This window comes from Melozone crissalis, unplaced genomic scaffold (assembly GCF_028551555.1).
Source record: "Melozone crissalis strain CALT ecotype California unplaced genomic scaffold, PUWL_Pcris_2 ptg000016l_1, whole genome shotgun sequence".
In the NCBI taxonomy this organism is placed as follows: domain Eukaryota; kingdom Metazoa; phylum Chordata; class Aves; order Passeriformes; family Passerellidae; genus Melozone; species Melozone crissalis.
Window position 1 is genome coordinate 51,174,228 of NW_026535794.1, and position 26,008 is coordinate 51,200,235.

Consider the following 26,008-nt stretch of genomic DNA (forward strand, 5'->3'; position numbering starts at 1 on the left):
CATTAAGGGGGCTTCAAATCACATATGCTTGTGAAATAATTTTTTTTGTGATCTTATTTGAGCAACAGTGTGATATTAAAGTCAGGAACTTGACCTTAAACTGGCAGCCCCCCAGGATGCATTATCTCACCTTTTCTTTTGCAAATCTTAGTTTCCAGTCTCCCCATTTAGCAAGTGCCAGTTCTCTAGGAAGAACCAGATGCTAAAAGTACAATTCCACATATGGACAAGCCCAAAAATATACATTGAAGTGAATGGTCATTGATTCAACCATCACTTGCTCCCAGGTAATCAACTACATCTTCAGCAGAGAGATAACACCTAATCAGCCAAGGGGCAAATGGGAGACAACTTTTACAAGCTATGCTCCGTTCGTACCACACCTCCCAGGCAACAGCAGCAGTACAGCACAAGGCCTTTGTTCCGCCTGAACTGCACAACCACGTCTTTCATGTGCCAGCACAAACCCATCTATTCTGCCTAACAGACATATTTACAGCGTATATTATAGAGAAAAGTAAAGTGACCATCTCCCAGTATAAGGATTTTAGTATTTGCAGTGTGTAGCTGTCTCAACCTAAGAGTTCTCCTGATAGGAGTACCTTTCAGTTTAATTAATTAATAATTAATTAAAAAGGAAATTAATTAATTAAGGAAGAACCAAAAACCTTTTTAAAAATCCATCAAATAAGCACCAGACTGAAATACCACAGCTTTGTGCACAGTTTAATTTTTGCCAGGGCAAAACAAAGAAAAGCTGAGAACATTTCCTGTTTTACACCTGCCTAACAGTTATCTAAGATTTTTAATATGTCATATGGTACTGCATGAAGAATTTCAGTCAGGCCATTGCTCCTTTTTTTGTAAATATTATACCAACACACTTGAATATGCTCTCTGACAATGTATACTTAATTTTAAACATTTAGTTTCATTACTTTAATTTCAACATTTGAAGTTGGGCACAGGAGCATTTCATGGATCAGAACTTAAATCACATTTCACATGCACTATTGAAAAGAAAATGTAAACTATTGGTGCTACCAATGGGGTTTGCCTTGAATTTAGAACTAATATCTGAAGTTTCTTAACACTTAGGGACATTCTATGATGCATCTCACCACAGAAATTTAATCTAGCTGTAAATTAAAAAGATAAATAAAGGCCATATGCACCAAACACAGAATATATTAGAGTTGATTTGCCTCTTCATTTCAACAGCTAGCTGTTTAGACAAATCTCAGACATCATCTAGAATGAAAAGGCTGTAAGGAACTCCAGCATGTTGCTTGGTTCACCTCCCTCAAAACCTTTTTGGACAACTTATTCTTGAGCTTCATGGTGGAAAAACTAGGAAGAAACTAAGGAAGTTCTTAACAGATCAGATTTTTGACAGCTGCGTATAGAAATGTATTCAAAGAATCATAGTATGGTTTGGGTTAGAAGGGACCTTAAACGTCATCTAGTTCCAACTGCCCTGCTGTGAACCTTCCATTAGACCAGGTTGCTCAGAGCTCCATCCAACCGGGCCTTAAAGCAGGTCCAAGGATGGGGCATGTCTTCTCTAGGCAACCTGTTCAAGTCCCTCACACCCTCATAGTAAAGAATTTTTTTCCTAATATCTGATCTAAACCTACTCTCTTTCCATTTGAGGCCATTCCGCCTTATTTTGTCATTACATGCTCCTGTAAAAGGTCCCTCACCATCTGTCTTGTAGGTTTCTTTCGGGTGTTAAAAGGTTGCAATTAGGTTACCCTGAAGGCGTTTTCTTTTCCAGACTAAAAAACCCAAATATTTTAGCTTCTCCTCAAAAAGGATGTGTTCCATTATCTTAACCACCTTGGTGTCCTCCTGTGGATCTACTCCAACAGTCCCATGTCCTTCCTGTGCTGGGACCCCAGAGCTGATGCAGCCCCGCAGGTGGGGTCTCACCAGAGAGGAGCAGAGGACAGAATCCTGTTGGCCACACTGCTTTGGAGGCAGCCCAGGACACGATTGGTTTTCTGAGCTCTGAGTGCACATGGCTGGGTCATGTCCAATCTCTGATCTGCCATCATCCCTCAGGGCCTTCTCCCCAGGGCTGCTCTCCATCTCTTTATCTCCCAGTCTTTGTTAATAGCAAGGGCTGCTCTGACCCAGGTGCAGCACCCTGAGCTGGTTATTCTATTATATAAGGCAAAGACACTGCAGAAGTCTTTTAACATAACAAAATATAATGACTAAGTAAAAAGCAAGACCCATGCTTTGTAACTCTACATTTTCTAATTTAACTTAAAGCAAATCAAATACATTTATCATTACTTGTTTGGAGGTTTTTTTACATCTGTGGAGACCACTGGAATTCCTATTTCTAGCCACACTTTTATCAAATGAGACATTAGCTACACTACCCTAGTGTGACCCTTTTTATCCAAAACATGAAATAAAATTAAAAATCAGTATCCAGTAACAATAGAAATACCCTAAATCAAACTTTTGGTCATATGTTGCCCTTCTTCTATAAGAGTCTTATAAATTATTTGATATATTTATATACTGTAGCCAAACAAAAGAGGGTTGACAAGCCACAAGGAAATCACTACAGTCATTTTATTTGTTCATATTCAGTAGACTTAATCTAGACATTCAAAAGTGTTTCTAGAGAGAACCTGTAAAAATGTATAATCTTTGAAAATTCTCCTCTGGTTCTATCCCCTAAGCACGCGTTCAGGCTTCCTGGAGGGGATTAAGGGTGACCTAGATAACCATGCTTGGATTTTTAAGTGACTATTGATGCACTCCGCAAAGATATGTTAGCCTAGATGTGATGCCATGGAGCCATGACTATTGTCATAGCTGAGCTGATTAGATACACCACGTAGTCTTTTGGGCTGGCTTAGGGGCCTGTGCATTGTATTCATTGTGAGAGGATGACACTCTTAGGTATATGAAAACCAAGCCATCTGAGAGATAAAAACTGGATGTAGGTGCCTGCCTTTAGATGTCTGTGTTTAAAACTGGATGGTTTAACATAAACAGACAAGTAGTCCTCAGGCTAAAAACAACAGATTAGAAAATAATCCTTTAGAATGGAAACATTCTATCAGACTACACTGCATACCTCTCATATGTTATCCCAATCTTTTTAATGGCTTGTACAGAATCAGGGGAGGGCTGGGATGCTGTCTGCCATCACACCAGGGGGAATTTTGTCTTCTCTTTACCTGGCATACTCTGTGATAATTTAAAAATTATTCTGCTTATGCCTCTGTAGATAGCCTAACACAACTATAGAATCTTTCTTTCAATAACAGAAATAGCATCTTAGATTGAAAATGATAATAACTTTCCATCTGATCAATCAATTTCCAAATGCCAGTTTATTTTCCATTTAAAGATGTTATTTACAGTTATAAGCAAACTCACAACCCCATGTTTCTGCTAAAAATAATATTAGAGGTCTTTCTTCCTGCAAAAATATGATTTCAAAGATTCTAAGCAAAAATATACTTAGAAAGTCTTCTAGGCAGGATATAGCTTCACACATAAAATACATTATTAGTTAGAGACACATAAGTATCTATATATTTATTTTTTCCAAAAAGTCAGTAGTTTAAACTAGCATTACTGTTTAGCCCAGTTTGGTGTTAATCTTAGTATTCCAACATTTAAAAGGCTATCAGATCTTCTGACATTTTAATACAAATACAGTCTGTGGCTGTGACAGCATTTGGCATAGATATATTTTGCCATGATATTTCAGATAACCCCAAGTATGTTTCTCTAAATGCATTTAAAAATCTTCACAGTTTCTCTTAACAGATTTCACATGGAGAAGAGTAGATTAGGAAACAGGCTTCATCCGGATAGCACTGATGCTTATCTGCAACTTTCTTTTCTTCAGGGTTTCTAAAAATTCCATTTCAGCAACTGCCTGAATTTCTAAAGGTGTCCTATCAAAACTTTATCATATTTATTTGACATTATAATGGAGATTATTACATTAGGTCTATAAGAGAATTTACGTTCACTATAGGCAAAGAAATATTTTTCTGTGTCCATACCCTTTCAGTCAGAGGCCCTCAATGTATAGGTCAGCAATGTCCACTAAGTGCTGAGACAAAGTGACTTGGGTGGGAGTTATGACTCCTCATTCTCTCAATACACCCATAAAGGTGATATTGGCTGTTGCAAGTGAATGGAACAACCTTTATAAGATAAAGTTATGGGAGACTGGTCCTCAGAGGCACAGGATCTAGGCAGGGTAAGGCATAATGAAATTAACAAAAGTCACGCAGGAAATTGCAAGAGGAAAATGAAAATTTTCCCCCTTGCTTCTCCCACGATGAAAGTTTTTTAAAAAAGAGGAAAAAAGACATTTCTAGTAATAAATTATGCAGAGAATTAAAAGCCAGTGATTATGACATTGGTAACCTTGAGACATTGCTAAGGAGACAGCAAGATACAATTCGAAATCCTTCCAGATAGGATTAGTCAGGGAGTCATTACATAGAAAACAACATTTCCTAAAGATTTATAAACACAAGCCAAAACTTTTGCACTGATTAATATATCAAACCACTTTGCCATGTTTAAAAAGGTCTGCACAGTGTCTGATATTCTAGTAAGAGCCCAGAAACAACAAATGGCAAGTCACAGACCATTCTAATCACATTTCATATTTTCTAAGTGTTCCCATAACTATAAAAAAGTATAATGTCATGTAAACTAAATTGGTTTAATAAAATAATGTAATTCAATAGAAGTACTTAAAAAAGGACAAAATTTCCAGGCCTATAAGCCCATTAACCCAGTAAATCTTCCTATGATGTAAGATCGTATGAAGTAAACACAAAAAAAGGAAAACAGCATTAAATACTAAACTCAAGAGCTGCTTCATATCATCCTTCATTAATATTCAGCTGGGGGTTATGGATGTAAGTTGTCTCTCAGGGGAAAAAGCAGTGACAGATTTCCCAAAGCAAATAATTCTTGCATGTCCTAACACAGTGAGTGGATGCTAGAATTTATTCCTCTTCATTTGTAGTTGCTATACACAAATCATTGTACTCTAAGATGTATGCACTAAGTCCTTAGTTAGCTGAAAATGTTGCTCCATAGAGCAGGCAGAAGGGACTTGGGAATGTGATAAGTCTTGCAACTTTTTCTTGGAATAATGTCACCAGAAAATGCGTGTCAATACATAACAGAACAGAACAGAAACTCTGAGCAGATAGCTTTCACACAATTTCAGCAAGGTAGAGCTGCATAAGATTTCCTTATATCTATCTAGTCATTAAATGTTACTTTAGGCCTGTCTGATGGTTGGTATTTCCAAAGGCACCCAAGAGTATTAAAAATCTGAAGTCTCACACAGCTTGAAAAAGTTAATTATCTAACTCACATGAGCTTCTTTCACAATGACTTTTGGCTCAATCCTGTAGCAAAATATTCTGAAATGCTGAGAGTTGTTTTCCTGTAAAAGCTAAATCCACTGTGCTGTAGGAACTTCCTTCAATACCAAGGGGAACCATGTAAATTCTCTTCACATAAATGAAGAGAATATATTGCTAAACAGCAGTTTATTCCTCATTTCCCAGAGAAATGCAAAGTTCATTTTACAGTTAACTCAGTGGATTCCTGCCTATTTCACCTAAAACAGGGAAGAGACTCAGAAGTAATAAAATTTTTTTTAAAAAGTTTTGAAGCCAGTAGGAAAATACATAAATTAAATTCCTTTTCAAAAATCATTATTCATAGTGAAAACTATGTACTCACTCAATATCTTTTCAACAATAAAAATAATACCAAAGCAGATGTTATGCATAACACATTCTAAGTTTAATTAAACTGGAAGAAAAACAACAATATCAGAAATACATAACTGCTTTCAATTGTAGCAGCAGCCACTTTGTTAACATCTAAATTTTCTGTAATAAAGCAAAATCTCAAAATCTGCTTTCATTTACATCTTTGCAGCTCCACTGATGCTGAAGATAAGAATCAGGTGCAGAATATAATTTGGAGGTCATGTGCAGAGAGTCTACACTCCACCTTTCCCTTTTATTTTTACTCATAACTGCCACAATATTTTTGGATTTTCTGTAAAACTTTTGATACTTTCTGGTATGCCTCTGGACAAAATGTGTAGTCCACAGCTGGATAAACACATTATGTGACAGGCGAGCAACTGGCTTATGGGTTGGGCATAAAGGGTTTCAGTGAATGGAGTGACATCAGACTGATGACCTGTGGGATTTCAAGTGGAGTTCTGCAGGGCTTCATCCTTAGCCTTGTGCTCTTCAACAGCCTCATAAATGACTTGGATGCAGGACTAGAAGGGACACTAAGCAAGTTCACAGATGGTACAAAACTGAGAGGAGCTGCTGACTCCAACGAAGGCAGAGAGGCCCTGCTGAGAGAGACTTGGACAAATTGGAGGGCTGAGAAATTATCAACGATATGAAATTTATCAGAGGAAAGTGCTGGATTTTGTACCTGGAATGGAACAACCTGGCATGTGTGGACAGATTGGGCAATGAAATGCTAGAAAGCAGCACTGCAGAAAAGGACCTGAGGGTTCTGGTCAATGGCAAATTGAATGTGAGCCAGCAGTGCCCTGGCAGCCAGGAGGGCCTTGCCTGTCATGGGTACATCAGGCACAGCATCACCAGCCAGGCAAGGGAGGGGATTGTCCTGCTCTGTTCTGCACTGGGGAGGCCTCACCTCCAGTGTTGGGGGCAGTTTTGGGTGCCACAATACAAGAGAGATATGAAGATATTAAAGAGTGTCCAAAGGAGAGTAGGTAAGATGGTGAAGGGCCTTGAGGGGAAGCATTGTGAGGAGCAGTTGAAGTCACTCAGCCTGTTTAGCACAGAAAAGACTGAGGGATGACCTCATTGCAGTCTACAACTTTGTTGTGAGGGGAAGATGCTGATCTCTGCTCTGTGGTGACCAGTGACGGGACCCCAGGGAATAGACTTAATAGTTATTAAGTTGTGTCAGGGTAGATTTAGGCTGGATATTAGAAAAAGGTGGTCAGGCACTGGAACAGGCTGCCCAGGGAAGAGGTCACAGAACCAGCCCTCACAGAGCTCAAGAAGCATTTGGACAATATTCCTGGGCACATGATGTGGCTCTTGGGGATGGTGCTGTGCAGGGCCAGGAGTTGGACTCCATGACCCTTGTGGGTCCCTTCCGACCCAGCTTATTCTCTGATTCTGTGACTTTGATATCATCAAGGATAAAATGATGAGATGACTGAGAGCTGATATCAAGTTCTAAGGCCCATCAGTGGCTGGGCCTCTGCCACTGATGCATAAAATTCGAGTCTCAATGTTTCAGAAGATGTCTTATAGCTATAGAGCATATTTGCATTATGCTTAACGTGAGATATTTATATCATCTATAGCTGAGTTAGCAAATAGAAACAGTATTATATGCAGAATCATGTCTGGTATGCGTTCATTAGGCAAATAGCATTGATACAGAAATTAAAATGAGCATCTATACCAAAACAAAGTGGAGAGGTTTTTTTTTGTGTACATGAAACACCCCAGTGGATTGACATACAAAGGGAAACCTCATGACCTATCAAAATTAGAATCTCAGACTACAACAGTGAAGGTAGGAGAGGTGATCAAAATTCTCTAGTTGCTAGGCATTTTATGGAAAGAGGCCACATTCACTCATCTTATTAAAATTCATGAAAATTGAAAATATCCAAAAGCCCAGGAGGGGTGGGGTCACAAAATCTATTTCACAGAACTGGGAAGCTTACTCTAAATTCACCTTGAAAGCACTTTCCCCATCACAGACTTCCTGAGAGCCTTTTGATTTCTCTCCTACTTAGGAGGTAATTATAGAACTCCTTTTCCTCCCTGACTAATACATACAGAGGAGTTCACTTCAGCCTTTTATGCAGATTATAACATTTTTTTCCTGACTAGATCCCTATTGCAAATTATTTCTCCTTTTCTCTCTCTCCAATTCATATATTTAGCTTTATTTCCCTTTGTTTCTCACATCACATCCTCAGTGTCAATTGATATCATAACTACTTTAGTCTTAAATATGGTTGAACTTTGCACTTCTCTTTTGCTCTTTTGTTTTTGCTTTTAATTTTAAATTTACTGTTGTCAGAAAACAATGACATTCAGTCGTAGAGGTGATGGAAGAGGGTTTTTAAACAAAGGCTGCATAGCGTATTTCTCTTGTGGATAAATCTCTTAAAAGATACAAATGCAAAGGTAAAGAATAAATTCTTTCTAAAAGAGTTTTTAAGGCCAGCAGAATGAGACATTTAAGATCACCACAGTCATTTCAGTCAGGAACAATCTGATTTTATGAATTTAAAGTGCCTATGATAGATACTTGGCTTATGTAGTCTAGTCTGGACCTAACAGCTACTACCACTGCTTTTAATTTCTTGTACAAATTGACACTAGATGGAGGATTGGTGCAGATTTTCCATCCATTCTGTTTTCACATCAGGAAGGTCTGTCTCCTTGTAACAATACCACTACAATAGGACCACAGAATTTCTCCATGCACTGCCCCTGTTTTGGGAACATATTTAGATGAATATTCATTAATAATGAATAAATAGTGTTTTCAATATAAAACCAAAGCTGAGACATCATTTAACTACCAAAGCAATACCATTTTAGGCAAAGTAGAGCCAATAACTGTGGCATTTTTATTTTTTGGTAACAGCCTACTTTTACTCTTAAAAGAAAGCAGAGATAGAGTAGCATTTATTTTTTAATCTATTTTACTAATATTGGACAAAAATTTTAGGACATGAACAATAGCAGTACTGCAGCAACCAGCTTGCTAACATATATCCAAAGAGAGCATTCCAAATAAAAGCAGCAGACCTGCCTGGCTCATCACACTCTTTTGCAAGTGATGTCAATGGTCAATAACAGACCAGTAGTATTCCCCTAAATCCACCAAGCATGCATAAGTGCTAATAAAGAGAAAAATGAAATGTTCTTGCATGAAGAAGCTATCAATATTTTTATATTAAGTGACAGTATAAGAATAAAGACTTGCTACAAAGCCCTCACTTGGAAAGCTGGTCTGCTTTGCAAACAAGCAATCACAGCTGTGACTAAATCAACCAAACTAGGCATCACTAAAAGTTATTAAGAACATATTTTTCCTCAGCTTAAGTATTCTGCTTTATATATTATTCACTCAGCCAGCTGCAAAGCTCTCTCCCATTCTTGGTGATTTCAACAGTAGTGGTTGTAGAAGTTTTTATACATTTAGAGTAGGAATATAAGAATATTTATAGCATTTAGTGTTTATGGTAAGTGGCTTTAAAAGAGAATTTTTTATATTCATCAAGCTAAGCATAAGTTGTCCCAGATTCTGATGAATCATATTCATATCCAAGTTCTAAGGAATCAAAACAAAATTCAATATTTTTTCTCTTCAAGGTTGTCCACCTCCCCAGCTTTAAATTCTCCCTCTTTCAGAATCCTATCTGGCACATGGAAGAAATTTTTTCAATAAATCAATACTGTAATAAAAAATGACTGTTTCTACACTCTCCACATATTAACTGAGTTTCTCTTATACAGAAAAAAATCATTCACCTTATGCTGTATATTTTACATTAATTTTTAATAGCAGACCTTAATAAAAGAAGCACCTGGCAAAAATGTGAATCTAAAATATCACTGTGTTAAATCTCATCTGCTTTTATATAATAACTAATATCTTAATTTGGTTTCAGAAAGAATAATAGCATTTTTCTGCTTTCAAAGTACACTTTGGAGAAAGAATACCATCTGAAAGAAATGTTATGAGTATAGGAATGTTAAGTAATAGCTATCATCTTTTTGTCAGCAAAATGGAAGGCTAGTGTTTCCAGCAAGAATGAAATTAGCAGTTTATCCATAGGAAAAAAATGTAAAAACAAAGCCAAATTATATGCTTTTTTCCTAAAATGCTTATAGCATAAATACCCATTGTCATGGTTTAACCCCAGCCAACAGCTAAGCACCACACAGCTGTTCACTCACTCCCCCATGGTGGCATGAGGGAGAGAACAGGAAAAGTGAGAAAACTCATGGGTTGAGATACATCCAGTTTCATGGGTAAAAGCAAAAGCCGCATCAAGCAAAGTCATAAATGAACTCATCCACCACTTCCCATGGGCTGACAGCTGTCTGCCAATTCCCAAGGAAAACAGGACTCCATCACATGTAACTGGGACAACAAACATCATCACTCCAAATATGAATATGCCCTCTTCCTCCTTCCCCCAGAATTAAATTGAGTTGTGATTCCTTGTGGTAAGGGATATCCCAGTGGTCAGCTGGCATATCCTATCCTGGCTGTCCCTCCCTCACAGTTTCTTTTGCACCCACAGCCTGCTTGCTGCAGAAGGGTGAGGAGTAGAAAAGGCCTTCAGGCTGTGCAAGCACTGCTCAGCAGTATAGAAATCACCCCTGAATTAGCAATGCTCTTCCCAGCATGAATCCAAAACACATTCCCATATTAGCTAGTGAAGAAAATGCTCTCCATCCCAGCTAAAACAAACACATCCCTGTAGCACCTACATGGAAAATACTACATACATGATAAAATTGCTCTCTAGCACATGTATACACAAGAAGAAATTATCTTCAAAAATTTTAACCAAAGAATTTTCAAAACCACTATTTCATCTCACTCCACAAAATTAGTTGAAAGGAAAAAGGAAGCAAAGCATGAGAGACCCATTGAGCAATACCAGCAACCAAAAAATAATTGCATATTCTGCTAAATACTGTCATCCCAAAATGGGTTTACTAATCTGGGCATAGCCCTCCTGACAGCAGCTGTATCCTAAATAACCGTGTTTTGAGCGAAGCTCTGCTCTGTCCTGATATAAACAATGAAGGGTTCTACAAGTCATAGAACTCCAAAAAAAACCAACTGACAATATTATCATAACAACACCTCCACTTCACAGCAATTACTCACCCAGATGTTTCCATCCTGGTGGTATGGTTTCCAGTTTCTCCCTGTATCGCTGTAGAGCATCCGATATTGAGTGACCCAGTCGGAGCTGCTGTACCTGCCTTGGGTTGCAATAGCACTGATCTGCTTTCTGTTCCCAAAATCCACCTGCAGCCATTGGTAATGATCACTGTCTGATGGAGACCAACCTCCTGCACCTGTTGGGAAGAAGCAGAAGGGAGATTTAGATCTCAGGCCGTTGCTTTGATGGGAACTCGTTGTGAAGATGCTGATTGCTGGAAGTCAGCCCAGCTGAGAGAAATCGAATATGAAAAATTTGAACACATACAAAAGAAATGTGAATTTCCATTAAAAAAAGGCAGAACAAACTTTACCACAGGCTTTAAGTGCATTAAATGTTTTGCCCTAGTCAAACTTTTTATATAATTATAATAATTCAATGAGATGCCTGCTAACCAATCAATGCCTTTATAATGCTTTAATTACAGTTTATTACCTTTTGCCAAATTATAATTTTTCAAGGGTTGACCAATTTTCCATTAATTCCTTTGCCAGAGGAAATCAATAAAAATTTTTGGATTTTCTATGCCTTTTCAATAACATTTCAAGTTGAAAAGGTAATACAGATAAAAAGTGAGGAAATAAGAGCGAGTTCTCTGCTTCTTTATGTTTCTCTACAGAGCAAAAACTGAATGATCCACCAGAAGAATTGAGAAAGGAGCAGGTATTGCAGGGCTAGATTCAGTTTTGATCTGCTGGATGTACAAGCTGTCACAGATTACATTGGCAGATGCCTTACACAAGTGTTATTGCACTTTATGGGTCTATGAATTAACTTGACAGTAATACCATTAATATTCTTCTCAGCCACCAGACTACATTAAACTGTTCTAAATAAGGAAAGCCAGTGATGCATAGATCAATGTAGTATTGAGACATTAATGCAATTTCTTATTCTGAAATAAAAATATTTAGGGAAAATCTGTATTAGGATTCTTCAGAGAATAATAAAAGTTCTCAGATAGATATTATAATGATGTAGCTATTTTAATGGTAAGCATTAGGAAATACATGAAACAAAAAACCTCAAAATAGGGAAAAAGTGGAGAATCATTCTCTTTATAATCATAACAGACATTAATATACAGAAAACAAAATGTTTACAGACTTGATGTGATTTACAGGGGTTTTATTTTGCTTTTAGCTTTGAACAAAATAAATGTCTTGGCACACCATCAAATCATGTATTCTAGTCCATGGGCCTCTTTTTATTGCTTTTAATTTCACTTATAGTCTTCAATTGATGTCACAAGCCTTGCCTGCTTGCCAAACAAGCAACATTGCTACACTGCATCTTATATACTCCCATCATTAGGCGGCAGCATTGCCTCAGTCTTAGACAACCCTAAAACTCATTCAGCTGCTACAGGTGCTAACGTTTGCAGGTCATTGGGCATTTTAATGTCATTATATCAACAGGATGATCTGATGTCTTATATGGTTGAGTTTCATTGTAATTAAAAGTGTAGCACTACATCAATGACAACTAATTCATTAAAATTCTCAAGATTTACAATAGACGCTTTCTTCCTGCTCTACCCAGGAAAATAAACAGGATATTTTAGCTGTAGGGAATAGTTAAATGCTATTCAAAACAATCAAACCCTAAAACCCACCCTTTCTGAAAAGCACTTGCAGGAAAAATATTCCCACACATTCCCAAATTCCAACTATATCTAGTTTTGCAGAGAGTGATCATTCAAAACAGAATGCAGCTTCTTCATAACTGCTGTGCATGGAGATTGGAAGAGTTAGCTCTACATACTTGTTGTAATACCAGAGATGGTGTCTTCTGTCTCTATCCTAATATCCTCATTAATCTGACATATCTGTGATTGATTGCACGCAAAAGATAATAAGTTGGCACTGTACAAAAGCCATCTTGGTAAAAAAATCCTTTTGTGGCTACCGAAGGTTCAAATGTGAGCACTTGAAAATTTTTTATGAAAGACAAAGTTAAACAAGTCAATCACTAAAATTTCCTTCATCAATCCAATTGTTGAAAAAGTGTGACATACTACAATGCTATGAAGGTTAAAACAGATATTATTATTTTTACCATAATGCAGGAGATTTAAATTAAATCAGAAGATTTTGTTAAGCACATTTAAAGGCAAAGTCTTCGAAGCATAAAAATAAATAATTTCTTTATTTAGTACATTCATATTATTTAGACAAGACTTTGGCCTTCTGTAATTGATAAAGTCATTGTAAATTTCAAGTAGGTTTTAAAGAGTCTTCACCTACAAATCCTTTGAAAAGTTTGTAAAATTTAAGTGCTAGCATTCCTTTTCTCACTTTTTTTTATGTAAGAAGAGTTAGAAAGCATTCTTTACATCATGCTTATGAGAAGTTAAAGAGATGTGACAGTAGTCATATCTAGGTCATGAGATGGAAACACTACTTTTGCAAGACAGACTGCCCTATAACCATTTCTCCCAAGCAAGAGACAAGAATTTTAGTCAATGTTGCAAAGAGCAGCAAACAATATTATCCCATATCTCAGTTTCAGATTTGCCTCCTGGCTTTTCCCTGAAAGCAAAGAAATTAATAGTCCAAAGGATGAAGGAGAAACATGTTGCATAACAGCTGAATGTGCTGCTGAGCAGATCAGCATGGCAAAGGAACGGTGGTCACCCTGTGCAGGCAGGACAGCCATCAGCCAGTCATCAGAAGCAGCCTGTGAACATCAATTAAATTTGTCCTCTCCCACTTTGATTCACCAAGCTCTGTAATTTGGGGGAGATGACTACTTTGTTAATTTTGTTGCTGATGCATGTAACCTTTAGTGGTTTGAGAATCCTTTTTTCTCCTACAAAATATTTATTTTCAGGTACACGATATAAATAAGTTATGAAAATGTTGGTTTACATACAAATTTCCCCACTGTGGAAACTTGAAAACACCATGAATTCACTGGAAGAATTTAAGTATATTTGTATCTCCATTCAATCTAAGTAGATACAAAAATCTCACATCCCCATAAATGTTCACATGCTCACAGTTCTTCATATCATTAAATATTTTGCTGAAAAAAACCCTGCCTTTTCATCAGAATTCAGAATTTGGTTTGATACTAGATTGGGACTAGAAGAGTTACTGATAATTGCATAGTTTGCCTTTTTGAAGGAGTGAGGAATTTGGAAATCAAACCTAATTTCCACAATATGTCATTATTTTTGAAATAAACAGAACATTGTGGCCAGCACATTATGAAAGAATAATGAATTATCTTTAGGGAAGGAGCAAAATAACAGTGTGTTAGTAGATTACAGGGAACATTACGTCGTACTGAAACTAGAGTAGTGTATTAAAATTGCTGAATAACTGCTATTCAGAGTTGTTATTCAAACCTTGATGTAAACTGTTAATTCTTAAGAGTTTTTGGCTATATCTTGAATTTTATTACATTTATTATTTTTACTTTTTATTATGGCAGAAAAATAGGCACTGGATAAATTTTTTTTCCTACAATGGTCCCTTTATTTCATGAACTGTCTTCTAACAACAAATAGCTCAATATGCAATGAAATCAATAGACTTACAAATTAGAAGGCGATTAGAACTAAAAAATTGTTTTAAAGATACTAAATCCACGCATGTAATGCAATTTACTTTCCTTAAAAAGGTAAGGAGCATTTATGGAGCTTTTAGGTAATAATGGTGCAATTAATTCAATTGCAAACAACATCTGCTTCCTATTTTTTATTTTTATGCGGTTCCAGAATTTAATGTGATTAAACATATTCACGCAATCAGCAGTCAAAATATTTCACCCAGTGACATGAACCAAGTGAGTCATGAGATACTCTGGTTTATGCCACATAGCACTCTACACCACACACAGGGCAACCAATTTAAACTTGAGCAAGGATGACTGTACATGAACTTTTGTCAACAGGGAACTCCAAGTCCAGCAACAGTAAAGTCACCACTGACCATGTGGCCCAAATATCCCCGAGCATCCAAGAAACTTTCATATGCATAAAAGCCAATAAGTTTAATAAGCACAGCCAGCCTCAGCATATTGCTGATAAAAGGCAGCTATGAAAGATTTCATGAAGTTTTATTTTCAAAACAAGTCGTTTGATCTGCTCCTACTGCACACTGACCAAACTACTGAAACAAAGACATGACATGAAGAAGACATAAAACTATACTCAAAATGCTAAGAACTTGTAAAAGTGGAAATTGTTAATGATTTTGCACCAAATAAAAATGATTGCTAACGAACAGTATTAGCTTCAATACTAATGAAGATGAAGTTCAAAGGTTTATTTTTTAAGTTATGAATATTCAAACACATTTCCTGTTTTTATTGCATTTTATTCCACAAGTTTATTCTGTGCAACAGAGAGCAGCATGAAAAACATAGTTTGTTTCTGAATGACACATGCACAATATATTTCAAGGAGTATAAAGAATTTAAGTCAATGTGGGCCTATTTTTTCATGTATAATTTCTTCCTTTTAATTAATTACACATTTCAGCTCCCTATTCAAAATTGGGGAGTGAGTTACCTCCCATTTAGTGCACACAAAGACAGCCGACAAGATGAGTTAGCCTTACTTTCTTATTGTTCCCCACAAAGAATTGTCAGTAAACAGCAAAGCTGGGGTAAGCTCACAGATTTTATATTTTTATCCAAACTGTCATAGGATCTGTCTGAGTTTACGGATCTATAAGAAGGAGGACACTGATGATTTTGGAAAATCTCTTCTGTTTCACTTAGAAATCATTCTTTTGAAAATTTGGGACTTTCATTTCCATTCATGATGAAAACTGGAAACATTAATTTGCATAGGAAGAATCCATTCTTGTTTTAGTCTCACTTGTTCATCATTCCTTACTTCAAATAACAAAATTAAAAATGCCAGTACTGCAGCAAGTCTAGTGTTTTACTCTTTCCAAATCAGTAATTAAAAAAGTTTCAATGACATGAATAAAAAAAGGAGAGGATGCTTACTCAGAAATTTTATTAAAAAGCAAATTATAGATACAAGATGTAGGTTTTGGGGTAGTTACAATTCAGGAGATTATTTTGTCTAATCATAGAACTATTCTATAGCCTTTCAGCAAGGCAAAAAATATGCCTTTTTTAATAATTATGTAGCCTGAAACATTCCTAGAGCTTGAATCATCTTATTTTTATGGGAAAACCACAACATAATCTTTCAATGAGAAATAGCACTTTCTAGGTCACTGCCATAGCATGAAATCAATACCGTTTGACACCTTACTATTTTCCAAGACATTGCTTGTCATTCTGATACATAAAAGATAAATCAAGACAAAAAAGAAATCTTTGAAATACTGAGATCATTCATTTACTGAACTTCAGAGAAAATATGGGCAGCCATTTTCTACAGTACCTAGAAAACAATATAAGAGACCCAAACTCCTAAATGGCATAAATCCACCTGCACTCTTTGTCACTATTGCAGTTAAGCAGGACATCAATGGAGGTTTTCATTTTTGCCTTGTCTTCCTCTGTCCATTTTATAATAGATAAAGACATTACACAGAGAAAATTTAAGGCTTCCAGCTGTGAGACCCCCAACAAAGGAAGGATGAGGAACTATTGGAAAAAGCCCAGAGGAAGTCACAAGATGCTCCAAGGGCTGGAGCACATCTCCCATAAAGACGGGCTGAGAAAGTTGGGGTTGTTCAGCCTTGAAAAGAGAAGGCTTTGGGGTGAACTAATTGTACTCTTGTATACTGCCTGAAGGGAGTATACAAGAAAGACAGAGAAAGACTTTTTCCTAAGGGTGTGTAGTGACAGGACAAGGGGGAATGGCTTCAAACTGAGAGAGTAGATTTATGTTAGACATCAGGAAAAAATTCTTTACTGTGAGGCTGGTGAGACACTGCAACAAGTTACCCAGAGAGGCTGTGGATGCCCCATCCCTGGCAGTGTTCAAGGTCAGGTTGAAGAGGGCTTTCTGGTCTGGCAGAAGGTATTGAAACTACATGATCTTTAAGGTCTCTTCCAGTCCTGGAACACTACAGTGGGTCCAGTCACACTGGGAAGAATTACACTTTTACAGAAATCTTGGATGATTGCAGACTTTGCATTTCAAGCTGCTTTGAGGAAAGGTCACATTTACCATGTACTTGGTAGTGTCCTCCAACAAAGACACTTCAGGCCTCTTACAGGGCTTCACTTCTAATTGAAACAATCTTTTCCTTATACTGCAGCAGACAAACATTTATTTCCTTATCAGAAACAGCATGCATTTGCTTATTTCTTGTATCCATTTGGTGTTCTGGCTAAATTTGGATTTATAATCCATTCCCTATCTTCGGGGTAGGGATTTTCTTTTGCATTTTTGAAAAGCTCTTCTTTTTAGCACATAACAGCAGGGATGCATTTGCAGACGAGACCATGCAAAACATCAGTGATGGGCAAATAATGAACATTCAGCTTCAAGAGAAGCAAAAGTTGATATTTAGAACATAAAAAAATACTGAGAAAGCAGCAGCATAAGAGAAGAAGAGAACAAAAATGACAACTAGATATCTTCTTCTCTAGAATTCACTATTAGAATTTACCCCAAATCAAATCACATTTACTAGAAATTGGCAAATGACATCCAACCTTTGACCTACTTTTCCAGGAGTTAAAACAGCTTTCTAGAAGGGTGGAAGAAATTAGGAGAGAGTAAGCTCTGAATCTCTAATTTCAGTATAAAATACATCTAATTAAGACTCATTTTGCAGGGGTAATACGTAGAAAATATCCAATAAACATTCCTTAAGTTGGTCTTCCTTATTAGCAGCTGAAATATGCAAGTCTATAAAGGGGGTATGGTTTTCATTTTTTAGACTATGTAAAACAACTATTTTTATTCTATTTCCATGGAGAAGAGTAAGGATCAGCCCTTATTCACTGTAGCAGATATTTTTTGAACAATGTTAGACTAATCTTAGAAGACTTGCCTTCTAGTAAAAAAGTAGACAGGGTTCGTATATGTAAAAAAAAATCCCCTAATTATATTTCTTAAAATTATTTCATTTTCATTTAAAAACATGAAAGTCAAAAGTAGAAATAACCCAAGGGATAACAGTAGTTATCAGGATACAGTCCACACAGATCTTTTTTAAAAGAACATTAAAATCAGTATATTATTTTTTAAATCCCAATAGATCTTTCTTACAGTAAATGCAATTAAAATAAATCCCTTGATGTAGTGTCTGCTTCTTAATACCCACTGCTTCCTAGTATATCTTAACTGAGCACACACCACATATGAGGGAAGGAACAGTCAATCTGCCCTAAGGAGCAGCGGTGATATCTAACAAAAAATTGATGCAAAAGAGATCTCATTGTTGTCATTCACAGTTGTCAGACTCAAAGTAGGGGGAAAAAAGTCAGAAACCTAAGGAGTCTCATATCCTGAATTCACTGTTGGGGAACAAACACTTTGCAGCTTTGGTTATTTTAATGAACACATCACTTTAAACTATGCCTTTCCCATCTGTTCTGCTTTCTAATTACATATGCAAAAAAAAGCTCGTTCACAACTGCATCCTAATGGAATCTTAAACAAAACTGGGGCAAGATTTAAATACTCTGTGCACATCATCTGTATTCAAGGCATCAAGCAGCTTCTTCTCCATGAGGTGTTTTCTTGTTTTTTTGGGCGCAAAGTCGAGGCAAGGCAACGGATCACTGCACCCCAGCATACAAATCCCTTGCATACAAAATAACCACAGTGGCATACAAAAGATGAGGTGGAGAGTAGAGAGATGTCCCTTTCCTCACATCACCTTTGCACGTACCATGACACAAATCTCTCATTGTATGTTTATGCATTGCAGCACTGGGATTTTCCTGACAACTCAGGTCATATCCCTGGCAAGAACTAGCAAGTGTGTAGTTAATGGAGAACAAATACTACCTCTGCAGTGTCTGTGCTGAGCTATTGAGCCCTGATTCATAGATTGTTATCCAAGATTTTAATGCTGGCCAGATCACAAATAGTAACTGACCTTGATTGAATAGCATTCATATCACTTTAAAATAAAAATACGAGCTCATTACGATGGTTTCTTGCATCTACTGTGATCCTTCCTTAGTAGAGATGCCAGAAAAAGAGGAATTAAGGTATTCCAGCCCCTGATTTATAACATTTCAATAGCAATGAGATGCCTAAAAACTTTAGTCACCTAAGTCATCTCCTGTTTCCATTAGTTGAGCCCACAAATTGATGGTAGCAAAAGCTGAATTACTGAAAGTTATATCATGGTGTTCTAGCTTACCTTGATTAATATTTTTCCCTCAAATTATTGCACATCAAAAATGATTAAATGATGCAATTCTTGCTTACATATCCTGTTCTGTGACAAGTCTTCAGCCATAAAAGATAAAAGCTAAACCTCCAGTCTTACAGATACCTGCTGTGTGAGATCCTATAGGGAACATGTTTTCTGCTTCAGTATATACCAGTGTTCCTGTGATGTGCAAACAAAACTAGTGAAATGCTCTCTGTGAACAAGTAGAAGCCACATGATTACTTCATTCTACTCACTCTCTGTTTTCTATCTATGTTTTTTAACTGCAATTCTCCAGGTCTGTGTCTCTGACAAAAAAATTCTCCCTTGAAATGCCCTGCTCGTGGTGTACTCCCTCCTGCCCTTTCAGGACCTTAAAGAGTCTGAGCCCAGCAAGTAGAAAAAAAAAAAAAAAAACCAAACTACTGGGCTCCAGACATTAAATAAAGTAGTTCTGAAGTCCAGCTCCCTTAATGATTGTTAACAGTCAAACTTTGCTGGCTGCCACTGGTGTTTGCAACACCCACATGGGCTCAGCTCCTGGGCTGCTGCAGAATCTGAAGACTGCACACTTTTTCCTCTGTTACTTTTTTTACATTTCTACCAGTTTGTTTTTTGTAGTGCTGTTGCTGTGATTTGGGATTTTTAGTTTGCTTGGTTTTTATAAGGTTCTTCTTTTGAGATTGGCAAGAAAAAAATCCATTCAGGAATATATTCAGGCTGAAGACTCTTCCCTAGTGTTTCCTATCCAAGCTAAACCTGATTTTCCTCTATACACTTTTCCATCTGCTCAAAATTTCAAACCTGAATTCCCATTTTACAGGAATTGATGAGAAGCTGGTCTCAACCCAAATGGTGGTGATTTCTCAAAGATCAAAATTGTTAATAAATCAGTCTGAAATATTCTTTCCTTCTTGAGTGGCAAAAATCACTGTGCATTTTGATAATTTTCCACAAAAAGTTTTAAGTGAAGCTAATGAATTTTCATAAAGAGGAACAAAATTATTGAAAGTAAAAAGTTAAATCAGCCATTGCAACTGAAATTTTCTGAATAGCCAGAAATAGTTTTGTGAGACTTTTCCATGTGCAAATTTCCTAGAAAATTAACAGTTAGAGGGAGGTATACTACTCTCTTATTTGTGTCAATGTGGTATTGACCCAATCCTGAGTAAAGACAGGACTCATCCTTAGCTGCCTCATTGCTTAGACACTGTTTCCAAGTGCTTCTGCACACCATACCTTGCTCAAGATATCACAGGAGCTCTGATAGCACCAGTGCCATGCATGAATATAAGCTACCAATGCTCAATCTGTTCTAGTACATGCATTTAATTCTTCTGCCTTTCTTCCAGCAAGCAGAAGTACAGAATTGTGAAATATTGAGAGATGACTTTTGAAATCTAATATACAGATGATTCCAGGCGTTTGTGGCATTTTCCGTTTTAGCAAAGTTAAAAGATAATTATATTTTTCTTTGACGGACCTATTGCTAGCAGTACCAGAAATCCTTATCCTTTCTCTCCATTAAGAAAATATATTCTATTTTTAAAAATTACTCTGTACTGCATCCATTTTGGTAATGAAAGCTCATATTATGCCTTTTATTTTGCTAATAGCAAAACATTTTTTGATATCATATGCAGAGTTGCAACAACATCAGAGGAACAATTTTCTTCTTTATTTTAATTTGCAAAATAATATGTTCATTTCGAGATAGAACTATACCACAGTAGAATTCAACTTTTTAGGGCAGCAATTTGCCTGAAGTCTATGGTAAACTACTAATAAACAATGAGGATTCCCTAATGCGTTTATACTCCTTGAAGCCAAAATATAGCACTGTATACAAAAATCATTATAATCATGTGAGAATATACGAGGGGGAGAAAAAGCCAGCAAAAAAGTTATAACACTAATAAAAGTATCAGTGCTCTTATCAGTGGCATCAAATGTTAATTTACTCTCATGGGATTAACTAATCTGTTACATTTTAGACACTAATCCGGGTAAGAAATTCTGCTAGGATTTTTATTCAATATAAATTAATGAGAACTCAAAGTTCATTCAGCAGAGCATTTCAAAAATTACAGTACAATAAATTAAGAGCCCCAAATGCACACTTCAACTCTTCTTTTTAAAATTTTAACCCACAGAAGAGTGAGAATATGGAAATGTTGGCTTTACAGTAGGAGGGTTCAACATACATAGTCTGGGGGAGGATTCAAAGCAGGATTTAACTTCAGGTGTCCTGAATCAATCCCATTTCTCCCCCTACCTCTGTTAGCCCTCTAACACTCTTAGGAAGACATGGCTCCCTAGGCAGAAATTAATCTCTCTGCTGCTTCCACACTCTTCATTTAAGCTCTTCAGGCTACAGATTAAAATACTTGTTCTGAATGCAGTTTTTTTCAACACTGTCAGTCAAGACTCAACACGGCTGAGAAGAAAAAGGAACTTTTGCATGTTTGGACTAACTGAATATACCCACTCCCCCAATAAAAGGAAAAAAAACCCCACCATCTCAAACAGACTGCAGATTGGACCTAGGTGATTTCTATTGGTACCAAGCAACAGTTGACCGATTAAGAAACAGCCACAGCTACAAAAAAAAAAAAAAAAGTATTCAAGACAGAAGCTAACTTGGCAGGAGAAATGCCCAGGCAAGAAAAGGCCTAATTGAGGACAAAAATAACTTTAGTTTGTGTGCACGTATGCTGCTGTAACACATCATTTGTCTCACAAAGACGACTGAGAAAATAAACAGCACTCTGAAACTTTCTGAGGAATACTGTATTCCTAAAGCTAGTAATTTCTCCTACATTACCATAAATGCACAACCCAGGGTTCCATCCCCACAGAGCTAGCTGCTCTGACCTTACAGAAGTTACATCATTCTCTTCTTGAATAAAGCTCATATTTTTCCTGAAACAAGCCAGTCTTACTAACAGTCTTCAAGAAAATTTCCATCTGCTGAGCCTGGTCAAGGAAAGAGTACTTCAGCTTAAACTAAATTGTCCAGGAACATCCATACAACTGTGAGAAAGATTTTTCATGCTCTCCTGATTCACTTTTATATTGAAGAAAGCCGCTTACCACAAACAGTTAGTGTTTCTCTTCTTCCAGTTACATGGATATGATTCCTACTGAAGACAGAGGGATTTTCCTTATGGCAGAAGCCCAGGAAATAAGTATGCAGTAAGAGCTTCTAAGCACTAAAGTAGGTAAATCACTACTTCTGTAAAAATTGAATCCTATGATTATTGTGCTATAAAAATGTTAAACAGGCAAAACCACATGGCTTAAGAAGAGAAAGCAAGATTTGATAATTTTATCTATTATGGTTTGAATATAGATTTAAATACAGGTTTTTTTGAAAAGAATGAAAGAGAAAATTGTGGGTTTAAAAGCATCTTATCCCAATATTAAGCTTCTGATTTGGCAATGTTAATTAATCATCAAAAAAATCAGAGTCACAAGATCTAGCCAATGCTTATGAAGACAGTTCAATTAGTTTTCTCTTTTATTTTTTATTACTATAATGAATTTATTTTTTGTTATTACTAGAAGCAAAGTATTACTTGGAGCACAGAAGTTTTATTTGCTATAGATTTTACAAAGCAAATTTGTCACAAATCCTACTCCAGTAAAAAATGTATGTCTGTAACATATATTAATTTGATCTACCAAAACGTACAATATATCCTCAAGTTATTCCTGACACACTCCAGAAAACTGGGTTGGCTGCATCCCACTGTGCCTCCCTTCCATCGGGTGTCAGAGATTAAAATTTTGCATGAGGATGAAGGTACCCAACCTGGAGATGTTCTTAATTTGTTCACAGAATATGGCACCCACTTTCTCATTCTAATTCCGTGGATTGTAATACTTTCCTGCCAAAACTTTACCCCTCACCAGCTTCTCTTTGGATGTTGACACACGACATCTCAATGACAGGCCCAGCTCTATTTTCCCAAGCTGTGTGCATTTGTGTGCATCACTCAAGAGTTATCTCTTTGCTCTCTTTTTCTCCTCCTGATGTCTCCTGCTTTTGAAGCTTTTGTTTTCCAACCCCAGACACCACTTTGCCATTCAAGTGGGGGTTGTAATTTTCCTGTGCTACCCTTAACTCAGTGGAGGAGACCAAAAAGGGAGGGAACTGGAGCATTCATCCTGTGAGAAGAGCCTTGAAAAGAGATGAGATGAGGAAATATTGTATGATCCAACTGTCTTACACAGGCTAAAGTATTTCACGTTATTAAGATCATAAAGGAAGAGCCCTCCTCCCTAAAAGCTATCCTATTCTCCTTAAATAAGAACCCCAAATCTATAGGGGCTCGAATCTTTCCTGAAATTCTCTTGCTAAATTTGCCAGGCTAGGTAATATTTCTGCTCTAGAAAACAACTCACTAATAAATTCTCATGATTTTGCACACTTGCTTTTTTAAATTTGCCTCAAAAAAATTCTCTGTATTTCATAATAATTACTAGTAACTATTATCTGCATCAAGATAATACATTGCTTTTCCATATGAGATTGACCTCTGCTTATTCATCATATCACTTTATATAATATTTCTTTAAAATATTTCATGTTGGGAAATTCACTGGCCTAGAAGTGAACTTCTTCAATTTTCATATTTTCCTGCCTGATATCTCATGGTCAACAATCTCCTTTTTTTCTGAATAGATAATTTTGAAAAGTAATAGGGTTGCCCCATAAAACCCCCAAAAATACTCAACAACCCCCCATGAGCTCCTGGAGACTGAGAAATAAAGAGTTAATTTCTTTAATTCATTCTCAAAAAATAAAAAATAGAAACCAGCACAAAAAGAGCAGAAAATCAGCAAATTGGCTTTCAAACTCTTGTCTTGTAAAGGAAGTTATGGATTTGAAGAAGAAAAATTCTAATATTTTAAAAGCAAAGTATATCACAAACCAATTACCAATAGTTAAACAATGAAGTCAGTGATGGGACTAGAAAATGGCCCATCATATCCCAAAAGGGACTAGAAAATATGTCATCTTCCTTCAGCTGTCATTTTCTTGCATAAGCGCAAAAATACTCACAAAAATAAGAGCTGGTTCAGCTTGCCCTATAACAGATGGAACTCCATTTTGCTATCTTTATCAATATTCTGCTCCAAGGTCTAAAATTCTGAATATTGTGCTTACATCTCATTGTACTGAGCAGTGTCAGTATTTGCACAATGACCTTAGAGGAGACACAAGTGCATCTTGTGGAACCAGACAATGAGATCAGCAACATGCAAGATCAAGTGTGGGGTTTACAAACTCACTTAAAAATCTGGAAGCCAAGATAACTGTGATTTAATAGTCTTCATCAAAGATCCAGAAGAAAAAAAATCAATCATACTTGATTCTTAATCAGCAAAACAATGTGAAGTACTCTGGACACAACATTTCTCAAGGTCTAAGGTCTCTACCTATCTTTATTTACAGAGTTGAAGTTCTCAGTTACATCTTTCCTGGCACAATGCATGTTTGGATCCAGCCTACATTTTAACATTCCTAGCTCTTATTACAAAACTCCTAGAATCCAGAGTAACTGAAATAGTTTTAGTTGCGACCAGTTTTCTCCTGCTTTGTACAACTTTGCCTGACAAATTCATGTTTAAGGCTAGCATTGTCACACACCACGGAAAATGATCTAAAACAGTAGCTTGTGTCATGTCATCATCCCTGGAGCTACGCTCATCTGCTGAAGGATTACATGCAAGTCAGAACATATTGTGTTTCACTCTATCATGCCAAATCTGCAGTGACAAGTTTCTTCAACACTAAAGCTGACTTTCTGAAGTGACAAGCCTCAGGAATTGAGCATCTGCAAAATCTCCATGTACGTTCCAGAATTCCAAAAACACAACAATTTTTTATTAAATGTTTTTTAATCAGGTTGGTGATCACTGCATACTGACACAAACTTAAAAACGCTTCTGCCACAGCCATCAGCTTTTTAAGGTGTTACAACCTTTTAAAAAGTTTCTTGGTGATCTGTACCTTTATGATGTGATGTCACCTTCCATTAGCCATGAATAACTGTTGATGTAATTTGAGGTCATGGAAATGGTTGTGACCCAGAAGGTACCAATATTGCAATACTGGTATTTACTTTTCTTTTTGGTGAAGTTAAATTACCATCCAGCATCAAATGCAAACAAGCTGCTAAAATCTTCTCATTTGTGAAAGAATTCTTCCCATGTAGACAAGCTTTGTGAGAAAGTAGAAGTCCTTGAGTTCCTCATCCAGAGAAGGGATTTTGTTTTATGTATCTACAAAGTACAAGTGTCTTTATACACCTTCCCCATCCCCCCCCCCCATACCCAAACTTTATTTTGCTATTAAACTGAATTAATGGGCAGTTCCGGGGGTTTTAATTGAATGTGTCAAATCACCAACAAAGACCAAAACAAGTTCATGAAAAAATCCTTCTTTTTTATAGGGAGATAATTGCTATAAAAGGTTAGCTTTATCATTTGGAGTTTACCTCTTTTATTTGGCATGAACTCTTTCAAAGGAATTCTTAGATAAATTGATGAACTTCATTTTACAGCTTTATCTATCTATCTGGCAAAGGAAATTTGATGCTCAGATGCTCAACTCTATATTGTAGAAGCACATTATATACTTTCAAGCAAACATAGTTAAAAAGAACAATATAATCCCTCTGGGAATAAAAAGAAATCAAATGCAGACATG

The 26,008-nt window shown here is 36.6% G+C and overlaps 1 protein-coding gene across 1 annotated transcript in view; it reads right to left on the bottom strand.

Moving 5' to 3' along the window:
• CNTNAP2 (contactin associated protein 2) overlaps nucleotides 1-26,008 on the bottom strand; it is a 1,011,078-nt gene that overhangs the window by 657,449 nt on the left and 327,621 nt on the right. The window contains exon 3 of the mRNA XM_054274302.1: nucleotides 10,960-11,153. Within this exon, the coding sequence (XP_054130277.1) occupies nucleotides 10,960-11,153 (194 nt within the window). The remainder of the gene's footprint in view (nucleotides 1-10,959; nucleotides 11,154-26,008) is intronic.